A 19,735-nucleotide genomic window follows, 5' to 3' on the forward strand; every position below is an offset into this window, starting at 1 on the left:
CCTTGACCCTAAACCGAAGGAAGGGGGGGGGGGGGGGCGCAGTTTGGCATCCTTGCCCTGGGCGCTGAGTGACCTTGTCCCGGTGGTTCTTTGGAAAAGGTTCCTGTGTCACTTTGGTGGGATTTTAGTACGGTTTGGCCCAAAAGTTGCATCAATGTTGCACTAACATAATTGCACTGAAAATCCTATTAAAATCGCATCGCAGCAGTGTGAACTGAGCCTCAGTGATCAGACAGGAACATTGTAACTTTGCAGCAAGTCACAAGGGGAGAGGCTGCAGCAGGGGCTGATCTGTGTCAGACATTTGAGAACACAGCCAACCGCACATACACCAGGATATACATGACAGGTCATCTCTGAGCCGGCATCTCAGTCCAGGAAGGAGGTGGTGATCCTGGATGATGCCTGATCACAGATGACAGCATAGAGGAAAAAGCAGCGGAAGGCACACTGATACAATATTTATCATACACAGGGCCAGCACTGAATGGTAAAGGAGATGTAATAAGAGTGATCTCTAGCAGTCTTTTGCAATGTGTCTCAAGGCTATGGCTGTCGTCTAAAGCATGTCCACAGTCTCCAACAACTCTTCAGTCTTTGAACAGCTCTTTTAGCATTCTTGCAGTCTCTGACCATCTCCTGTAGCGTGTCTGCAGTCTCTGACCATCTCCTCTAATGCACCTGCAGTCTCTGACCATCTCCTGTACTGTGTCAGCAGTCTCTGACCATCTCCTGTACTGTGTCTGCAGTCTCTGACCATCTCCTGTACTGTGTCTGCAGTCTCTGACTATCTCCACTAATATATCTGCAGTCTCTGACCATCTCCTCTAATCAAGGCTGGGACAAGGGGTGAACAGGAGGGACGGCTGCCTTGGGTGCAATGGGTTATTGCAGGGATGGGGCACCTTGACCCTAACTCTAAGGATAGGGGGGGGGGGGGGGCGCAATTTGGTATATTTGCCCTTGGTGCTGGATGACCTTGTCCCAGCACTGCCTCTAATATAGCTGCAGTCTTTGACCATCTCCTGTAGTGTGTCTGCAGTCTGTAATCATCAGCTTTAGCATGTCTGCAGTCTCTGACCATCTCCTGTAGTGTGTCTGCAGTCTCTGACCATCTCCTGTAGTATGTCTGCAGTCTCTGACCATCTCTTGTATCATGTCTGCAGTCTCGGACCATCTCTTGTATCATGTCTGCAGTCTCTGACCATCTCCTGTATCATGTCTGCAGTCTCTGACCATCTCTTGTATCATGTCCTCAGTCTCTGACCATCTCTTGTATCATGTCCTCAGTCTCTGACCATCTCTTGTATCACGTCTGCAGTCTCTGACCATCTCCTATATCAGGTCTGCAGTCTCTGACCATCTCCTGTATCATGTCTGCAGTCTCTGACCATCTCTTGTATCATGTCTGCAGTCTCTGACCATCTCCTGTATCATGACTGCAGTCTCTGACCATCTCTTGTATCATGTCTGCAGTCTCTGACCATCTCTTGTATCATGTCTGCAGTCTCTGACCATCTCTTGTATCATGTCTGCAGTCTCTGACCATCTCCTGTATGATGTCTGCAGTCTCTGACCATCTCTTGTATCATGTCTGCAGTCTCTGACCATCTCTTGTATCATGTCTGCAGTCTCTGACCATTTCTTGTATCATGTCTGCAGTCTCTGACCATCTCTTGTATCATGTCTGCAGTCCCTGACCATCTCCTATATCATGTGTGCAGTCTCTGACCATCTCCTGTATCATGTCTGCAGTCTCTGACCACCTCCTGTATCATGTCTTCAGTCTTTGACCATCTCTTGTATCATGTCTTCAGTCTCTGACCATCTCCTGTATCATGTCTTCAGTCTCTGACCATCTCTTGTATCATGTCTTCAGTCTCTGACCATCTCCTGTATCATGTCTGCAGTCTCTGACCATCTCCTGTATCATGTCTGCAGTCTCTGACCATCTCCTGTATCATGTCTGCAGTCTCTGACCATCTCCTCTATCATGTCTGCAGTCTCTGACCACCTCCTGTATCATGTCTGCAGTCTCTGACCATCTCCTGTATAATCTCCTCAGTCTCTGACCATCTCCTGTATCATGTCTGCAGTCTCTGACCATCTAATGTATCATTCCTGCAATTTCCTCTCTCTGGGCAAAAAATCGAACCTTTAGGTGGAGTTCTCCTTTAAGGCTTGTCCCGATGTCTCCCCAGATTTGGACGGGCCGTGTGTATTGAACACCCAGCTATTTGTCTGTCCTGTGTGCACAGAGATGGGAATGGATTAAAAGATAATGGTGGCCATGTGCCCAGACCAAAAACAATTATAGGAATTAACTCTTCGTGGTCTCAGCGCTGTACATGACTAAACATGAGCAACCGCTGACTGCTGCCAGGTGCTGTAAAGGCCGGTATCACAATTATATCCCCCCCCTCCCATCCCTCATCGTCATGCTAATGTAACACGCTAACTTTTTAAAATAAAAACTTTCCATTATTATTGCATACCTTATTTTAGACCCAGCAATGTCACCACCAGGTCTCTGTGCTTCTCTAGGCAATACAAACAGTTCACGGCTGTTGGGAGGGGCCAGCAGGGGGCTCCACATAGCATCCTGAAGCCATCACAGCCCCCTGCCTCAGTACTCCTGTTTAGGAAAAAAAATGCATCCTACAGCTTTCAGAGTTGCACTGACAGAGAGGAACAGTAAAGTAAAGTCACTGTACTGCATAGGCATAAAGCCGTGACTGTAAATCTATTAGGCCAATATGGCTGCCCTTATGTATAGAGCGTATAGAGGGTGACACTGCTCCTCCAGAGATACAGTATGCTGAGCGAACGTTGTCACCCTAGGACAGGAAGTGCGTTACTGGCAGGATCACCAGGTGAACGCAAAAGGAAATAAGCCTAAAAAAATGAATAAAAACAATAAAATTATATATATAGTTGTTATATATGTCTTATATATATATATATATAACATATATAACTACAGAGGATAGCCCACAAATACAAAAGAAGCAACTTTAAAATATTACAAGGTTACTGAGTAGGGATGCACCGAATATTCGGCGGCTGAACATTATTCGGCCGAAAATAGAAAAAATAGCACTTTCGGTGTTCGGCCGAATAAGTCAAAAGGCCGAATAATTTTGTGCCGAACAATAGGGCTGAATGATAATCGATATGATATCGACTATCGTTCTGTGGCCGTAGGCGATATTCATATCGCCGAGGTCACGATATTTACATAGGCAGGGGGAAGGGACTCGGAGGAGGACAGGAGGACTCACAGACTTCCGTGAAGCCGGGACACTTCAGCGGTGAGCATACATACATTACTCACTCGTGCACTGCAGCCCGCCCCACACATTCAGTGAGTCTTACTCTCCTCCCTAGTTTTTTCAATGGCACCATAAGGGAGCCAATCACGCCGTGATTAGCTGCACAGCGAACCAATCACGCGTGCCTGCACACCTGATTGGTTCCGCTGTGCCGCTACTCACGGCGTGATTGGCTTCCTGAATGTGCCATTGAAAAAACTAGGGAGGAGAGTAAGACTCACTGAATGTGTGGGGCGGGCTGCAGTGCACGAGTGAGTAATGTATGTATGCGGCTGTGCTCCTTTCCAGGCTCCTACTAGTCCACCTCCAGCCTCCTACTACCACCACTATGAGAGACTGTCTGTCACTGTATAATCTGATCGAGTCCACACTGACACTGACTGACTGTCACTGAGTAATTGATGTTACCACATTAACCCTGACCTGCCCAGTGCCCTGTATCTGCAATTAAAATTTACAAGGCTGCCTGCATGCTTCCTGATTTCCATTCCCAGCATCCTTCCCAATCCCTACAGTGTCACTAACATTAACCCTATGGTACAAGGCTGCAGTGTGCACTGAATCCCATTCCCTACAGTAACATTTAGGGAGAGAGACATGAGAGGACAAGAGAGAGAGAGAGAGAGAGAGAGAGAGAGAGAGAGAGACATGAGAGGACAAGAGAGAGAGAGACATGAGAGGACAAGAGAGAGAGAGAGAGAGAGAGAGACATGAGAGGACAAGAGAGAGAGAGACATGAGAGGACAAGAGAGAGAGACATGAGAGGACAAAATAAATGGAAAAAATGCGAAACACTGCGTTCGGTATTCGGCCTTCGGCCAAACATTTCATTATTATTCGGCTTCGGCTTCGGCCAAGAATTTCATTTCGGTGCATCCCTATTACTGAGGAATGATCAAAATGAGTATAAATGAGGATTTGGTCACACCATAAGGCCATATATTGCTTAAGCCCACCACTGCGTCAAAGTACCCCATTATCAGGGGGTCCTACACTATCCATAAAATGAAGGATGAATAAAAAATAAGTTATAATGAATAAATTATAATAAATATATAATATAATAATATATAATTTTTATATATATATATATATATATATATATATATATCTTTTTTTCCCCTAATTTTTTAAATTATTTATTTATTTATCCTACACTATGCATAAAATGAAGGATAAATAAAAAATACATTATAATGAATAAATTATAATAAATATATAATATAATAATATATATATATATATATATATATATATATATATATATATATATTTTTTTTTTTTTTTTTCCCCTAATTTTTTAAATTATTTATTTATTTTATTCCCAGGACAGGATGAATTTTTCATTTCATGTAGTTTGTCTCTGAGAACATTTAAAGACCCCGCAGGGGCTTCCTAGTACAAGTAGAGGCCCGTCAGCCAGGCTCAGGAGTTATTGGCCTTTATCCCATCAACCTGAGTGTAAATATATCTTTGTGTCTGCCATACGTGGGATGTCAGAGTCACATTACGTGGGCTCAGGTTGTCTTCCATGGGGTGAAGGACACACGGAGGTCAGACAACATACACACTTCAGACAGACCCGCCACAGATGACAGGTCCCCTGATCAATCGTGGAAAGACTATAAATACCATCAGAACTGATGGAAAAACCCAACGCGTTCAGAAACCTCAAATTTCAACCTGTTGGCTTGGCTGGTAAATGGTATATTTAAAATATATAATTTTATACCCACTTTTAATTCATATTTATACTGCACTAACATACTGTGATTTCTGTAGTTTCACTGAACACATAGAATCAATGACATGAGCTTACGATCTAATGACTACCGCAACATTTTTTTTTCAAAGGACAATGTATATATTTTTATGCTAATTATTATTATATGCTTTGATTAAAAAAATAATTTTTTTTTGTTTTTTGTTTTCTAGACAAAGCACATACCAATAATTGACATAATATGAAAATAAAAAAGATAAAATAGCAGTCCAATTTTTTTTACTGAACATGTGTATACATGTGTATATACAAACTATATATATATATATATATATATAGTTTAATATATATATATATATTTATATATATATATATATATATATTAACATACATATAAGAAAGTCTTTATTTTTCAAATAAATTGTAATACAGGATACATCCATGACATTGGTTTTGTAAAGTCATCTGGGTTTTTTAAAGAGAGAGTACAGCAGTAGCTTTTCCAATGTTTTCCCTTTTTTTTAAAGCAGGCTGGCACTCAGTTGTGCGTGTAGAGTGAGCTTCAGGTATTTAGCCCATAGACATTTTTTTTTTTTCTTTAAGCCAATTAAATAAGATGGAGATCCTGATGTAAGGGAATACTCTGATAGGAACCCTGATGTAAGGGGACACTCTGTTGAGGATCCTGATGTAAGGGGGGACTCTAATAGGGACCCTGATGTAAGGGGGGACTCTGATAGGGACCCTGATATAAGGGGGCACTCTGATGGGAATTCTGATGTAAGGGGGGACTCTGATATGGACCCTGATATAAGGGGACACTCTGATGGGGATCCTGATGTAAGGGGGCAATCTGATGGAGACCCTGATGTAAGGGGAGACTCTGATAGGGACCCTGATGTAAGGGGACACTCTGATGGGGATCCTGATGTAAGAGGGAACTCTGATAGGCACCCTGATGTAAGGGGGAACTCTGATAGAGACCCTGATATAAGGGGGCACTCTGATGGGGATCCTGATGTAAGGGGGCACTCTGATGGGGATTGCGATGTAAGAGGGAACTCTGATAGGCACCCTGATGTAAGGGGGAACTCTGATAGAGACCCTGATATAAGAGGGCACTCTGATGGGGATCCTGATGTAAGGGGGAACTCTGATAGGGACCCTGATATAAGGGGACACTCTGATGGGGATCCTGATGTAAGGGGGAACTCTGATAGGGACCCTGATATAAGGGGGCACTCTGATTGGGATTCTGATGTAAGGGATGCTCTGATAAGGATTCTGATGTATGGGGGGGGGACTCTGATGGGGACCCTGATCCCTGATGTAAGGGACTCTGATTAGGACCCTGATGTAAGGGGGCACTCTGATGAGGATCCGGAAGTAAGGGGGGAACTCTGATAGGGACCCTGATGTAAGGGAGGACTATGATAGAGACCATGATGTAAGCGGGACTGTGATGGGGATTCTGATGTAAGGAAGGACTTTGATGGGGACCCAGATATAAGGGGGGGGGCTCTAAAGTAAGGGGGGCACAGATAGGGATTCCGGTGTAAAGGGGGACTCATTCATTTATAAAGGTTATTTTTTCATCCCCTGAACATTTGTAAAAGAAACAATGTGGTCCTCATACTGAGAAGTTTGGAGACCCCTGGTCTGGAGTACCGGTACTGATACACTGCGTCCTGTATACCACTATAGTCAGCCTATATATTCACAGAGAGACACGCCCCATTGCCCGCCCATAGATTGACAGCGACACCCCGCATCCTTTTCAGACTCCGCCCCCAGTCCTCAGAGCTTGGGGAAGAAGAAGGGAGATAGCGCTCACATGACTGCCACTAAAAACGAGTAAAAAAAAGGTGATTTTGGCCATTTTCTGGGATTTGTTTAATGCAGCGTGTTTAGGGAATGGAAGAAGAATATTCCTGTGCTTTCTTACACTCACACTGTACAGATCCTTGAAGGGTTCCTCTGTGTGGAGTCTGCCATCGGCCAGCTGTGAGCACTCCTGCGTTCATGTGAACCTTGTCCCAACAGGAACCTGGCAGTGTACGCCCAGACCGGATCCTCCGCCTGGCGCTGCCAGTTGGCCTGACAGCCAAGAAACGTTCCATTAAAAATTCACTTCAAACAAAGGAACCTCTCTGCAGACTTCATGTATAGCAGGCGGGAGAGGTCCGGGGACAGTTCACTCCTTATAATAACCTGAGCTGCCTGTACAGGGTTCAACTGAGGAAATGCTCCATGATGCCAAGTGCAGGGTATAAAAGGGTGACCATTCTTGCATTTATATTAGGTGCAGCATATTCTGCAGAACCCTGCCATAAAACCTTAAAGTGGTTGTAAACCCCCATCTCTGACTTGTACCTATAGGTTAGCCTATAATAAGACTTGCTGTACCTGTAGGTACTGTAAATATCTCCTAAACTTGCACCGTTTAGAATTTACTGATATTTATTATAATAGGCCTTACCTAGAAGTACTAAAAAGATCTTCTAAACTTGCACCATTTAGGAGATATTACTGTATAGTGGGCTGATGAAGTCATCAGCACATGCGCTCTGCAGGACCGGCGTCTCCTGCGCATGCGCGGGAGTGACGTCACGCGCTTCCGGCCTGTAGCACAGCCGGAGTCCGCGGACCCGGAAGGAAGACAGGCGAAGATGGATGCGGTCTCCAGCGGGGGCGACGAGGGCTTAGTGTGGAGGTAAGTGTCACGTAATGTGCTAGTATGTGATGCATACAAGCCATTATGCCTTTAGGCAAAAAAAAAAAAAAACACTGACTTTACTTCCTCTTTAAACTGACAAAAAAGTTCATTTAAAAAAAAAACAGAAAAAAAAAAAAACATTATATTTACCTGCTCTGTGCAGTGATTTTGCACAGAGCAGCCCCAATCCTCCTCTTTTCGGGTCCTCCCGCTGGAACTCTTGGCTCCTCCTCTTCAGCCAGTGCCCCCAAAAGCAAGCCGCTTGCTACGGGGGCACTGGTGCATGCTCACTCCTGAGCACTGCTCTAAGCGTCCATAAGACACAGAGAGCTGTGGCTAGGCTCCACCCCCACTCTCTCCTCATTGGCTCACTGACTGTGATTGAATGGCTCCCGCTGCTGTCTTAGCCAAAGAGGAATAAGAGGGGGGGGGGGCACTGCACACAGAAGTTTTTGTACCTTCATGCATACAATACATGAAGGTCAGGCCCGGACTGACCATAGGGCACACCAGGAATTTGCCCAGTGGGCCAGGCCACATGTCCTAACATTCTCAAGATTTTAGTCCCTGCTACGACCCGCCCACTACAGTCACATGATTGAGCATACCTCCCAGTATCATCGCATTGCTAAGTACAGGTCCCACCCCCTATGTGTACATGCCTGGCCGGTCACAGTTGGGGGGGGGGGGGGTATGGTGCTTTCAGTACAGATTATTAGGTTGGGCTGGGCGATCTGGGTATATACGGGAGTGTAAGATGAAGACCTGGCAACTCGTCCTCCTGATAAAAATACTTTATTGATAAAGAGTACAGTGTGCAAATTACAGCATCTTACGCATTTCTGCAAAATACCTTATTCAAAACCAGGTTTTTATTTGGGGGGGGGGGGGGGGTCTGTTCCCATTTAGTTTTGTCAAGGTTTTCAAATATAGAAAAATATAGAATATTATAGAATATTGAAAAAAACATTTACAAAGAAGTTTCATTACATATATATAAAAAAAAAAAAAAAAAACGGTTCCATAAATTTAAGATATCATGTCTACTCAATGATCACCGAGGGTATACAAAATACTATTAAAGTGAGTACACCCCTAAGTGAAAATGTCCAAATTGGGCCCAAAGTGTCAATATTTTGTGTGGGCACCATTATTTTCCAGCACTGCCTTAACCCTCTTGGGCATGGAGTTCACCAGAGCTTCACAGGTTGCCACTGGACTCCTCTTCCACTCCTCCATGATGACGTCACAGAGCTGGTGGATGTTAGAGACCTTGCGCTCTTCCACCTTCCATTTAAAGATGCACCACAGATGCTCAATAGGGTTTAGGTCTGGAGACATGCTTGGCCAGTCCATCACCTTTACCCTCAGTTTTTTTAATCAAGGCAGTGGTCATCTGATCTTGGAGGTGTGTTTGGGGTCTTTATCATGTTGGAATACTGCCCTGCGGCCCAATCTCTGAAGGGAGGGGATCATGCTCTGCTTCAGTATGTCACAGTACATGTTGGCATTCATGGTTCCCTCAATGAACTGTAGCGCCCCAGTGCCGGCAGCACTCATGCAGCCCCAGACCATGACACTCCCACCACCATGCTTGACTGTAGGCAAGACACGCTTGTCTTTGTACTCCTCACCTGGTTGCCGCCACACACGCTTGACACCATCTGAACCAAATAAGTTTATCTTGGTCTCATCAGACCACAGGACATGGTTTGAGTAATCCATCTCCTTAGTCTGCTTGTCTTCAGCAAACTGTTTGCAGGCTTTCTTTACATCATCTTTAGAAGAGGCTTCCTTCTGGGACGACAGCCATGCAGACCAATTTGATGCAGTGTGCGGCGTATGGTCTGAGCACTGACAGGCTGACCCCCCCCACCCCTTCAACCTCTGCAGCAATGCTGGCAGCACTCATTCATCTATTTCCCAAAGACAACCTCTGGACATGACGCTGAACACATGCACTCAACTTCTTTGGTCCCCAATGGCAAGGCCTGTTCTGAGTGGAACCTGTCCTGTTAAACCGCTGTATGGTCTTGGCCACCGTGCTGCAGCTCAGTTTCAGGATCTTGGCAATCGTCTTATAGCCTAGGCCATCTTTATGTAGAGCAACAATTCTTTTTTTCCAGATCCTCAGAGAGTTCATTGCCATGAGGTGCCATGTTGAACTTCCAGTGTGACCAGTATGAGAGAGTGAGAGCGATAACACCAAATTTAACACACCTGCTCCCTATTCACACCTGAGACCTTGTAACACTAATGAGTCACATGACACCGGGGAAGGGAAAATGGCTAGCTGGGCCACATTTGGACATTTTCACTTAGGGGTGTACTCACTTATGTTTCCAGCGATTTAGACATTAATGGCTGTGTGTTGAGTTATTTTGAGGGGACAGCAAATTTACACTGTTATACAAGCTGTACACTCACTACTTTACATTGTAGCAAAGTGTCATTTCTTCAGTGTTGTCACATGAAAAGTTAGAATAAAATATTTACAGAAATGTGAGGGGTGTACTCACTTTTGAGAGATACCGTGTATATATATGTATATATATATATATATATATATATATATATATATACACACACACCTTTTCTTTTTTCCCCCTCAACCAGGTTTTTTTTATCAAAACGCGTAAGCGGCTGTAACTTGCACTCTGTACCCTTTATCAGTAAAGTACATTTGTCGGGCGGACGAGTTCTTCAGTTCTGCAGATCTTTAGTTTATACTCTCATGTAGTTGTAAGTGCCAGGAAGACACCATGATCTTTGGAGCACTGTTGGCCTAACTCCAGGTTGATTTAACCTTGGCGTATGTCTTCGTTTGTGGGCTACGGGGGAAGTGGCTGCTTTATCCCATAGGTTTCCGGGCTCTACACATGCCGGCGGTCAACTTCCGGAGCAGAGCTGGCTTCTTGGCCCTGCTGTGGGTGGCGGTGGTGGCAAGGATAGGGTTGCAGAATTCTCTCAGCTACAGCGGGCGGAGATGACGGCCTTGGTGTCGGAGGAGAACCAGGTGGCCTGGAGGTGTCAGACGTTCATGGTGGCCCCGGTGCTGCAACTTCTAATGCACATTGTAAGGAGCTCACAGTGTGCAGGGAAATCAGTGTTCTTCACAGAGCTCTCTGGCCATGGCAGTGTAGGTACCTGACATTGTATTGTGCAATGCTCCAGGAACAGGACCTCACACATCATCTCATGTTTGCACTCTCCTGCTACGTACGGAATTTTCCACTATCCATTCTCTGACTCTATTTACCTACTTAAACTTTTGCACTTCTCAACCGGTTTGTGCAAACAATGCCTCCAAAACAATTCAATCTTTAGCCAGAAAGTGGACACAGGTCCGCATGTGATCCCCTCCCCCATCACCCACTGGTGGGAATCCCAATATTTTGCTGACTTGAAAAATAGGACCTATCATCGTATACAATTTGTTCCTATGTTAAGTGCATGGGCTGAGATGTCAGAGCAGGGATGACACAACCGGGTAAATCCTGGTCCCTGTGTTCTCAAACGTCTGACGCAGAACAGTCCTTGAAAATAAATACAATGTATCAATATATTGTTTTATTTTATTTTCTATTTTTTTTTTTTATATGTAGATCTGAGAGTCGGTTCACACTGAGACGACACGACTCCTTACTACTTCGTGGGCGACTTGTGCATTCCCATGCACCACGACTTCGGGGCGACTTGCAGGGACTTGACATGATGGAAGTCTATGCAAGTCGCTCCGAGGTCGCCCCGGAGTAGTACAGGACCCTTTTTCTAAGTCGGAGCGACTTGTGTCGCTCCTATTAGAACGGGTCCTGTAGCGGTCAATGGACCGCGAGGGAGCGCGACTTTTCAGGCTGACCAGTCGCCTGACAAGTCGCGCTAGTGTGAACCGACTCTTAGACCTGCATATGACATCAGTTAAAAAAATGTATATTATCATTTTTTTTTAAATTAAACATTTAATATATTAAACTATTAAATGTATTTATTAAATATTTTGTTAATAAATATATATATATTATAAAAATTAGATAGATAGATAGCTAGACAGACAGACAGACAGACAGACAGACAGACAGACAGATAGATAGATAGATAGATAGATAGACAGACAGACAGACAGACAGACAGACAGACAGACAGACAGACAGATAGACAGACAGACAGATAGATAGATAGATAGATAGATAGATAGATAGACAGACAGACAGACAGACAGACAGACAGACAGACAGACAGACAGATAGATAGACAGACAGATAGATAGATAGATAGATAGATAGATAGATAGATAGATAGATAGATAGATAGATAGATAGATAGATAGATAGATAGATAGATAGATAGATAGATAGATAGATAGATAGACAGATAGACAGATAGATAGATAGATAGATAGATAGATAGATAGATAGATAGATAGATAGATAGATAGATAGATAGATAGATAGATAGATAGATAGATAGACGGATAGACGGATAGACGGACAGACGGACAGACGGACAGACAGACAGATAGATAGACAGACAGACAGACAGACAGGCAGACAGACAGACAGACAGACAGACAGATAGACAGATAGATAGATAGATAGATAGATAGATAGATAGATAGATAGACAGACAGACAGACAGACAGACAGACAGACAGACAGACAGACAGACAGACAGACAGACAGACAGACAGACAGACAGACAGACAGATAGATAGATAGATAGATAGATAGATAGATAGATAGATAGATAGAAAATATTGTCAAACGTATTGGGACGCCTGCCTTTACACACACATTATTATTATTATTATGGATTTCTATAGCGCCAGCAATTTACGCAACTCTTTACAATATTAATATAAGAACTTTAATGGCATCCCAGTCTTAGTCCGTAGGGTTCAATATTGAGTTGGCCCACCCTTTGCAGCTATAACAGCTTCAACTCTTCTGGGAAGGCTGTCCACAAGGTTTAGGAGTGTCTATGGGAATGTTTGACCATTCTTCCAGAAGCACATTTGTGAGGTCAGGCACTGATCTTGGAGAGAAGACCTGGCTCACTGGTTCCCAAAAACACCCCAACACCAAATAATTTAGACCAGTGCACAAAGCAAGGTCCATAAAGGTCCGTTAAAGCAGTTGTATACTCATAAAAAAACAAAAAAAAAAAAAAAAAACCCTGCAGGACAAAGGCATAATGAGCTAGTATGCATTGCATACTAGCTCATTATGAAATACTTACCTTAGAACGAAGCCCCCGCACGGTCATCTGGACAACACTGAGGGAGCTGATATGCTCCCTCGGCGTCTCTTCCTGGTTCGGCGGCACCGGCGCTGTGAGTGGCCGGAGCCGCGATGACGTCACTCCCGCGAATGCGCTCAGGAATTTCACTTTCCGGCAAGATCTGGCAAGGAGCTCCGCCGGACCTTCAGAGCGCATGCTCCGCTGGTGTCAGCGGCTGCATGCAGGGTGAATATCTCCTAAACCTGTAATTCTCCAATCCCTAATTGTACCTACAGGTAGGCCTTATTATAGGCCTTATTATAGGCTTACCTGTAGGTAAAAGTCATATAGCGGAGTAAACTACCGCTTTAAGACATGGATGAGGGAGTTTGGGGTGGAGGAACTTGAGATAGAACACCTTTAGGATAAATTAGAGCGGAGACTGCGAGCCAGGGCTTCTCTCCAACTAGATAGATAGATAGACATATTATAGATAGATAGATAGATAGATAGATAGATAGATAGATAGATAGATAGATAGATAGATAGATAGATAGATAGATAGATAGATAGATAGATAGATAGATAGATAGATAGATTTACATTTTTTAAAAAAATGTATACTTATTTATCCCCTTATTAATAGATTTTTTTAAATAAAATGTTTTCCTATTTAACCCTAATCAGTCCTAATTAACTCCTTGTTCCCCTTCTCTCTTAAAGCGTTTGTTACCCCAACATTTCATATACGTGATATGTGTCTGCCGTACCATGTACTTCTATGATCGGTTACAATCACTTTAAGCCATTATTTTAAAAAAAAAGTTAAAAAAATATATACTTTTTATTTGCAAATATCTTTGCCATGCTTTGTACCAGAAACATCCTTTGAAACCAGACAAATTACAGAATTAATTATATTATTATATTATTATATATTACAGAATTAGATATATATATATTTTTTTACACTTTTTTTTTCATTTTAATTACTTTTATTTGTTAGTTTAGTGTCACGTATAAAAAAAAAAAAAAAAAAGTGCAAAAAATTTTTTTTTTTAAAATTTGTAAATATCTTTGCCATGCTTTGTACCAGAAACATACTTTGAAACCAGACAAATTACAGAACTGAATATATATATTTTTTAACTAACACTGGTCAAAATAGAAAAAAAAAAACACATCTTTGTAATGTCTTTTGGTCTATAGATTTCATAGAAAATAAAATATTTTTTTGCAAAGTATTGATATCTTAATAATCTGTTATCTTAATTGAGGAGGATGCTGAATGAACAAGCCCATACTGTAGTGAAAATGTAAAAAATTGTTCTGGGTCAGTGAGGGTTTACAAGCCTGCGATCTAAAGTGGGTAAACTTTTGACTTCTGCAAGATGCTGCTCCTTGGACGTCAGAAATTGATGTCATTAAATGGAAGGCAGCTGGGAAAGTGTAATAAAGATTTGCAATGCTCTATATATTTTATGAGCCCCATTGCATGTCGCTGTGTAGTGCACGGACCGCAGTGAATGTGCAGCAATTAGAGCGCAGTGTGTAAATACGATCCGGTCAGGGAAGTGGCTCCACACTTCATAAAACATGTTTCTCCTCCGAAACCTACATAACCCCGTATTTCTAAACAGAACCTGTGTCTTCAAAATCTGGGTCACAGAGCTTACACTCAATACACACTTTTAAAAAACCAGAATACTTTTTTTATTTTTATTAGTGAGCAAACAAAACAACAAACAAGTGAGTCAACTGTGCAGCTGTGAGCTATTAAATATGACAGATGTTAGCAGCAGATAAACATTCACCTAATATCAGAAACACCCAGATCCTCTGTGTATACAGGGCTGGAGGCTGTCTGTAATCAGAGGTAAAATAAGGAAACTGCGTTAAAAAGACAAATAAATAAATTCACAAAAACCATCTTACTTCTAAGCGCCGGTTCACATTACCGCGACGCTACTTGCAGGGGCGACCTCCGAGATCGCGGTGCGAGCAGCGCGCCGCGACCTCGGAGCGGCCGCCACGGACTTCATAACATTGAAGTCTATGGCGGTCGCCTCCTGGTCGCCCCAAAGAAGCTCCGGACCCTTTTTCTAGGTCGGAGCGACTTGTGTCGCTCCTATTAGAACGGGTCCGCAGCTTCCCTATGGGAGGCGACCTGCGGCGACCTGTGAGGTGACCAGGTCGCCTCACAGGTCGCCCCAGTGTGAACCGGCACTAAGTGTTTCAAGTAAATTGCTTGCTTACATTGATGCTCAGTGGAAAGGTTCCTCCTTACACTTGTGGTCACTAAGAGTTCCCAGTACATTGGTGATCAGAGAAATGCCCCTTTCATTGGTGGTAAGTGGGAAAACACCCCAATAAACCATTGATTAGTAAGCGAAGGGCCCCCATTACACTGGTAGTTAATGGGAGAATGCTCCTTACTTTGGGGGGTCCGTGGGAAGAATGTTCCTTGCATTGGTGATCAGTGGGAAGAATGTTCCTTACATTGGTGGTCAGTGGGAAGAATGTTCCTTACATTGGTGATCAGTGGGAAGAATGTTCCTTACATTGGTGGTCAGTGGGAAGAATGTTCCTTACATTGGTGATCAGTGGGGAGAATGTCTCCTTACATTGGTGGTCAGTGGGAAGAATGTTCCTTACATTGGTGGTCAGTGGGAAGAATGTTCCTTACATTGGTGGTCAGTGGGGAGAATGCTCCTTATATTGAACGTTATGCTGCCTGAAACATCGTTCAGCACGACCAGTTTGGTGGTGGGTCAGTGATGGTCTGGGGAGGCAAATCCATGGAGGGACTCACAGACCTCTACAGGCTAGACAATGGCACCCTGACTGCCATTAGGTATTGGGATGAAATCTTTGGACCCATTGTCAGACCCTACATTGGTGCAGTGGGTCCTGGGTTCCTCCTGGTGCACGACAATGCCCGGTCTCATGTGGTGAGAGTATGCAGCCAGTTCCTGGAGGATGAAGGAATTGATACCATTGAATGGTCCCCATGCTCGCCTGACCTAAATCCAATAGAACACCTCTGGGACATTATGTTTCAGTCCATCTGATGCCGCCAGGATGCACCTCAATCGGTTCAGGAGCTCAGTGATGCCCTGGTCCAGAACTGGGAGGAAATACCCCAGGACACCATCCGTCAACTCATTAGGAGCATGTCCCGACATTGTCAGGCATGCATACAAGCACATGGGGGCCATACAAACTACTGAGGACCATTCTGAGTTGCTGCAATGAAATTTCAGCAAAATAGACTCGCCTGCTGCATCATTTTTTCACTTTGATTTTCGGGGGGTCTTTGAATTCAGCCCTCTGTAGGGTGATAGTTTTTATTTCCATCAAACGATGTGGCATCCTTTCCCTCCTAACACATTACCCAGTTCATACCAGTATAGATCCTAACACATTACCCAGTTCATACCAGTATAGATCCTAACACATTACTCAGTCCATACCAGTATAGATCCTAACACATTACCCAGTTCATACCAGTATAGATCCTAACACATTACTCAGTCCATACCAGTATAGATCCTAACACATTACCCAGTCCATATCAGTATAGATCCTAACACATTACCCAGTCCATACCAGTATAGATCCTAACACATTACCCAGTCCATACCAGTATAGATCCTAACACATTACCCAGTCCATACCAGTATAGATCCTAACACATTACCCAGTCCATATCAGTATAGATCCTAACACATTACCCAGTCCATACCAGTATAGATCCTAACACATTACCCAGTCCATACCAGTATAGATCCTAACACATTACCCAGTCCATACCAGTATAGATCCTAACACATTACCCAGTCCATATCAGTATAGATCCTAACACATTACCCAGTCCATACCAGTATAGATATCCAGCATGATATTTTTCCCCATTCAGATCTGATGTGTTTTCAAAGTGTTCCTTTAATTTTTTTGAGCAGTGTATGTGTATATACTGTATATATATGTATATATATATATATATATATATATATATATATATATATATACATATATATAATTTGGTATGTTGTAGTTTTAAAAGTTTGTGCTATATGTTGGATTTGGCATTTAAATTCTAGCAGACCCCAAATTTAGGTGGATTCTGGAAGCCATTTTGGATCATTATTCATTGTTTCAACTAAACCTAAACGATATCTCACAGTTTTTCTGAGATGTCCTTTAGGACCAAACTTTTTAGACCAAGAAAACATCCTCAACCCAAACCCCAAACACATTGCCATCCTTTCATCACTTGGGAGACGTATTTTTATGTGTTTTATATACCAGCAATGTTCAATATAAAAAAAAAAAAAGTTCTACAAAAAATATAAAAGACAATAATTTAACACATTAATGCTTGCTCTAAGATAAATGTACTGCCTATAACAGCCAAATTAGTCTTTCATGGTGTCACTAACAATGGTCATATTAAAAAAACATACAAAAAATATTAACCACTTGCCGACCGCCGCACGACTATTTACTGCGGCGGTCAGCCCCTCACAGGCAGAGTGATGTAGTACTACGTTACTCGCCTGTGAGGGTCTAGGGAGCGAGCGCGCGCTGCCGGAGGCGCGCTCCCGCGTGGTCACGGACCCCCCCCCCCGCGTGTGTGACCGGCGGACCCGAAATCCGCCGGTCACTCGTGATCGTCGGGTGGAGAGGGAGAAAGGCAGGCGGCCGATGTAAACAAGCCGCCTGTCATTCTCCCCGGTGTAGAAACAGTGATCATACAGTTCTACTATGTAGGACCGTTGATCACTGTTCCTACACCTCAAGCCACAGCCAATCACAGTTAGAATCACGCCCCTAGGGACACACATAACCCCTCCATCTCAAAAAAAAGTTAACCCCTTCACTGCCACTGATTACTGTAGAAATGTCACTGGTAACCCCAAAAGTGTCAAAAATGTCAGTCAAGGGTCCGATCTGTCCGCCGCAAAGTCGCAGTCCCGCAAAACAAATCGCAGATCGCCGCCATTACGTGTTAAAAAAAAAAACAACAAAAATGACAAAAATCTTTCCCTTTGTTAGTAACTTTTGCGCAAACCAATCAAAATATGCTTTTTGCGATTTTTTTTACCAAACATATGTAGCATAAAACAAATTGGCCGAAAATGTTAAAAAATTTTGATTTTTACATTTTTTTTTGGGGAATTTCATATAAAAAATGTGAAAAATATTGTTATTTTTGCAAAATTGACGCTCTTTTTTTGTTTATAGCGCATGATCAAAAAAATCGCACAGGTGATCAAATACCACCAAAAGAAAGCTCTGTTTGTGGGAAAAAAAAGGAAGTCAAATTCTTTTAGGTACAGCATCGCACGACCGCGCAATTGTCCGTTAAAGTCACGCAGTGCCGAATCGCAAAATAGGCCCTGGTCAGGAAGGGGGTAAAATCTTCCGGGGGTTTAAGTGGTTAACATACCGGTGCTACAAATATACTGTTTAGGTATCATTACATGGGTTGGTGTAAATAAGAGAAAACAAACATTTGGATGGTATGGAACGCTTTGTCTTTAGACTTTGGTTTGGAAAACAGAAACACAATGATTTATACACAGGGTTAAAATGGACATTACGTTAAAATTGCCTTAGCAGAACACATTTTGGAGAAAAAAAGTGCCCCTTTCTTGCCATGAATAGAAAGGTGTTGTTCTTGATCACCCTATCCAAGGTGGGGGTTTAGTGTCTTTAAAGACTGGAGAGAGTCTGCTCGGTTTTTTGTTAGATATAACATAACATTTTAAAGGTTTGGAAGACCTCAATTTGAGTGATCTTTCTTTTAAAAATACATTTTGCCAGAAAAAAATCCTTTTGTAACGCATTTTTTGGCCATTTTTATTTATTTATTTATTTATTTATTTTATGGCTTTTTGTCCATCTTGAGATAATTTCTTGCATATAATAATTATGTGTGTACAGATTTGTAAGCACAGGTTGTATAGCTCCTTGAACATCTCTAATAACAACTCCTCTTCTTCCTCTGCAGATGTTTGGTTGTGGCTCCGTGGCTCAGGTGGTCCTTAGTAAAGGCTCTCATGGTCAGTTCTTGACTGTTAATCTGGCTTTTGGTTTCGCTGTCATGCTGGGTATTCTGATTGCCGGACAAGTTTCAGGTAAGGTTGAACCCTTTTAAAATACGATAGGCAGGAACAGAGTATGTACCATAAAATATTTCCAGTGAAACAGAATGAACTTAGCTTGAATATAAAATAAAAAAAAAAATCCCCACCATGCTACATTTAAAAGAATTAATAATAATTATATTGTTTTATCATGTCACTTTTAATTTATAGGTGGGCATTTGAACCCAGCTGTGACCTTTGCCCTGTGTATCATAGCACGGGAACCGTGGATCAAGTTTCCTGTATACACCTTGGCACAGACCCTAGGTGCCTTCCTTGGAGCGGGCATAGTTTATGGCTTGTATTATGGTAGGTACCTTTAAGCATGTTTTTGTTTTCCAAAAAGATTTGTGTTTTAGACTTAGACCCCATTCACACTAGCGCGACTTGTCAGGCGACTTGGTCGCCTGCCATAGATTAGCACAGGACCCGTTCTAATAGGAGCGACACAAGTAGCTCCGACTTAGAAAAAGGGTCCTGTACTACTTTGGGGCGACCTGGAGGCGACTTGCATTGACTTCAATTATATGAAGTCCGTGCATGTCGCGCCGAGGTCACGGTGCACGCTGTGCACCGCGACTTCACAGGTCGCCCC

At 42.9% G+C, this 19,735-nt stretch overlaps 1 protein-coding gene across 1 annotated transcript in view; it reads left to right on the plus strand.

Moving 5' to 3' along the window:
- Nucleotides 1-19,735, plus strand: part of AQP3 (aquaporin 3 (Gill blood group)) — a 73,438-nt gene that overhangs the window by 23,717 nt on the left and 29,986 nt on the right. The window contains exons 2-3 of the mRNA XM_082256900.1: nt 19,005-19,131; nt 19,312-19,449. Of these exons, the coding sequence (XP_082113026.1) occupies nt 19,005-19,131; nt 19,312-19,449 (265 nt within the window). The remainder of the gene's footprint in view (nt 1-19,004; nt 19,132-19,311; nt 19,450-19,735) is intronic.

This window comes from Pelophylax lessonae (assembly GCF_965119305.1).
Source record: "Pelophylax lessonae genome assembly, chromosome: 1".
NCBI classification, from domain to species: domain Eukaryota; kingdom Metazoa; phylum Chordata; class Amphibia; order Anura; family Ranidae; genus Pelophylax; species Pelophylax lessonae.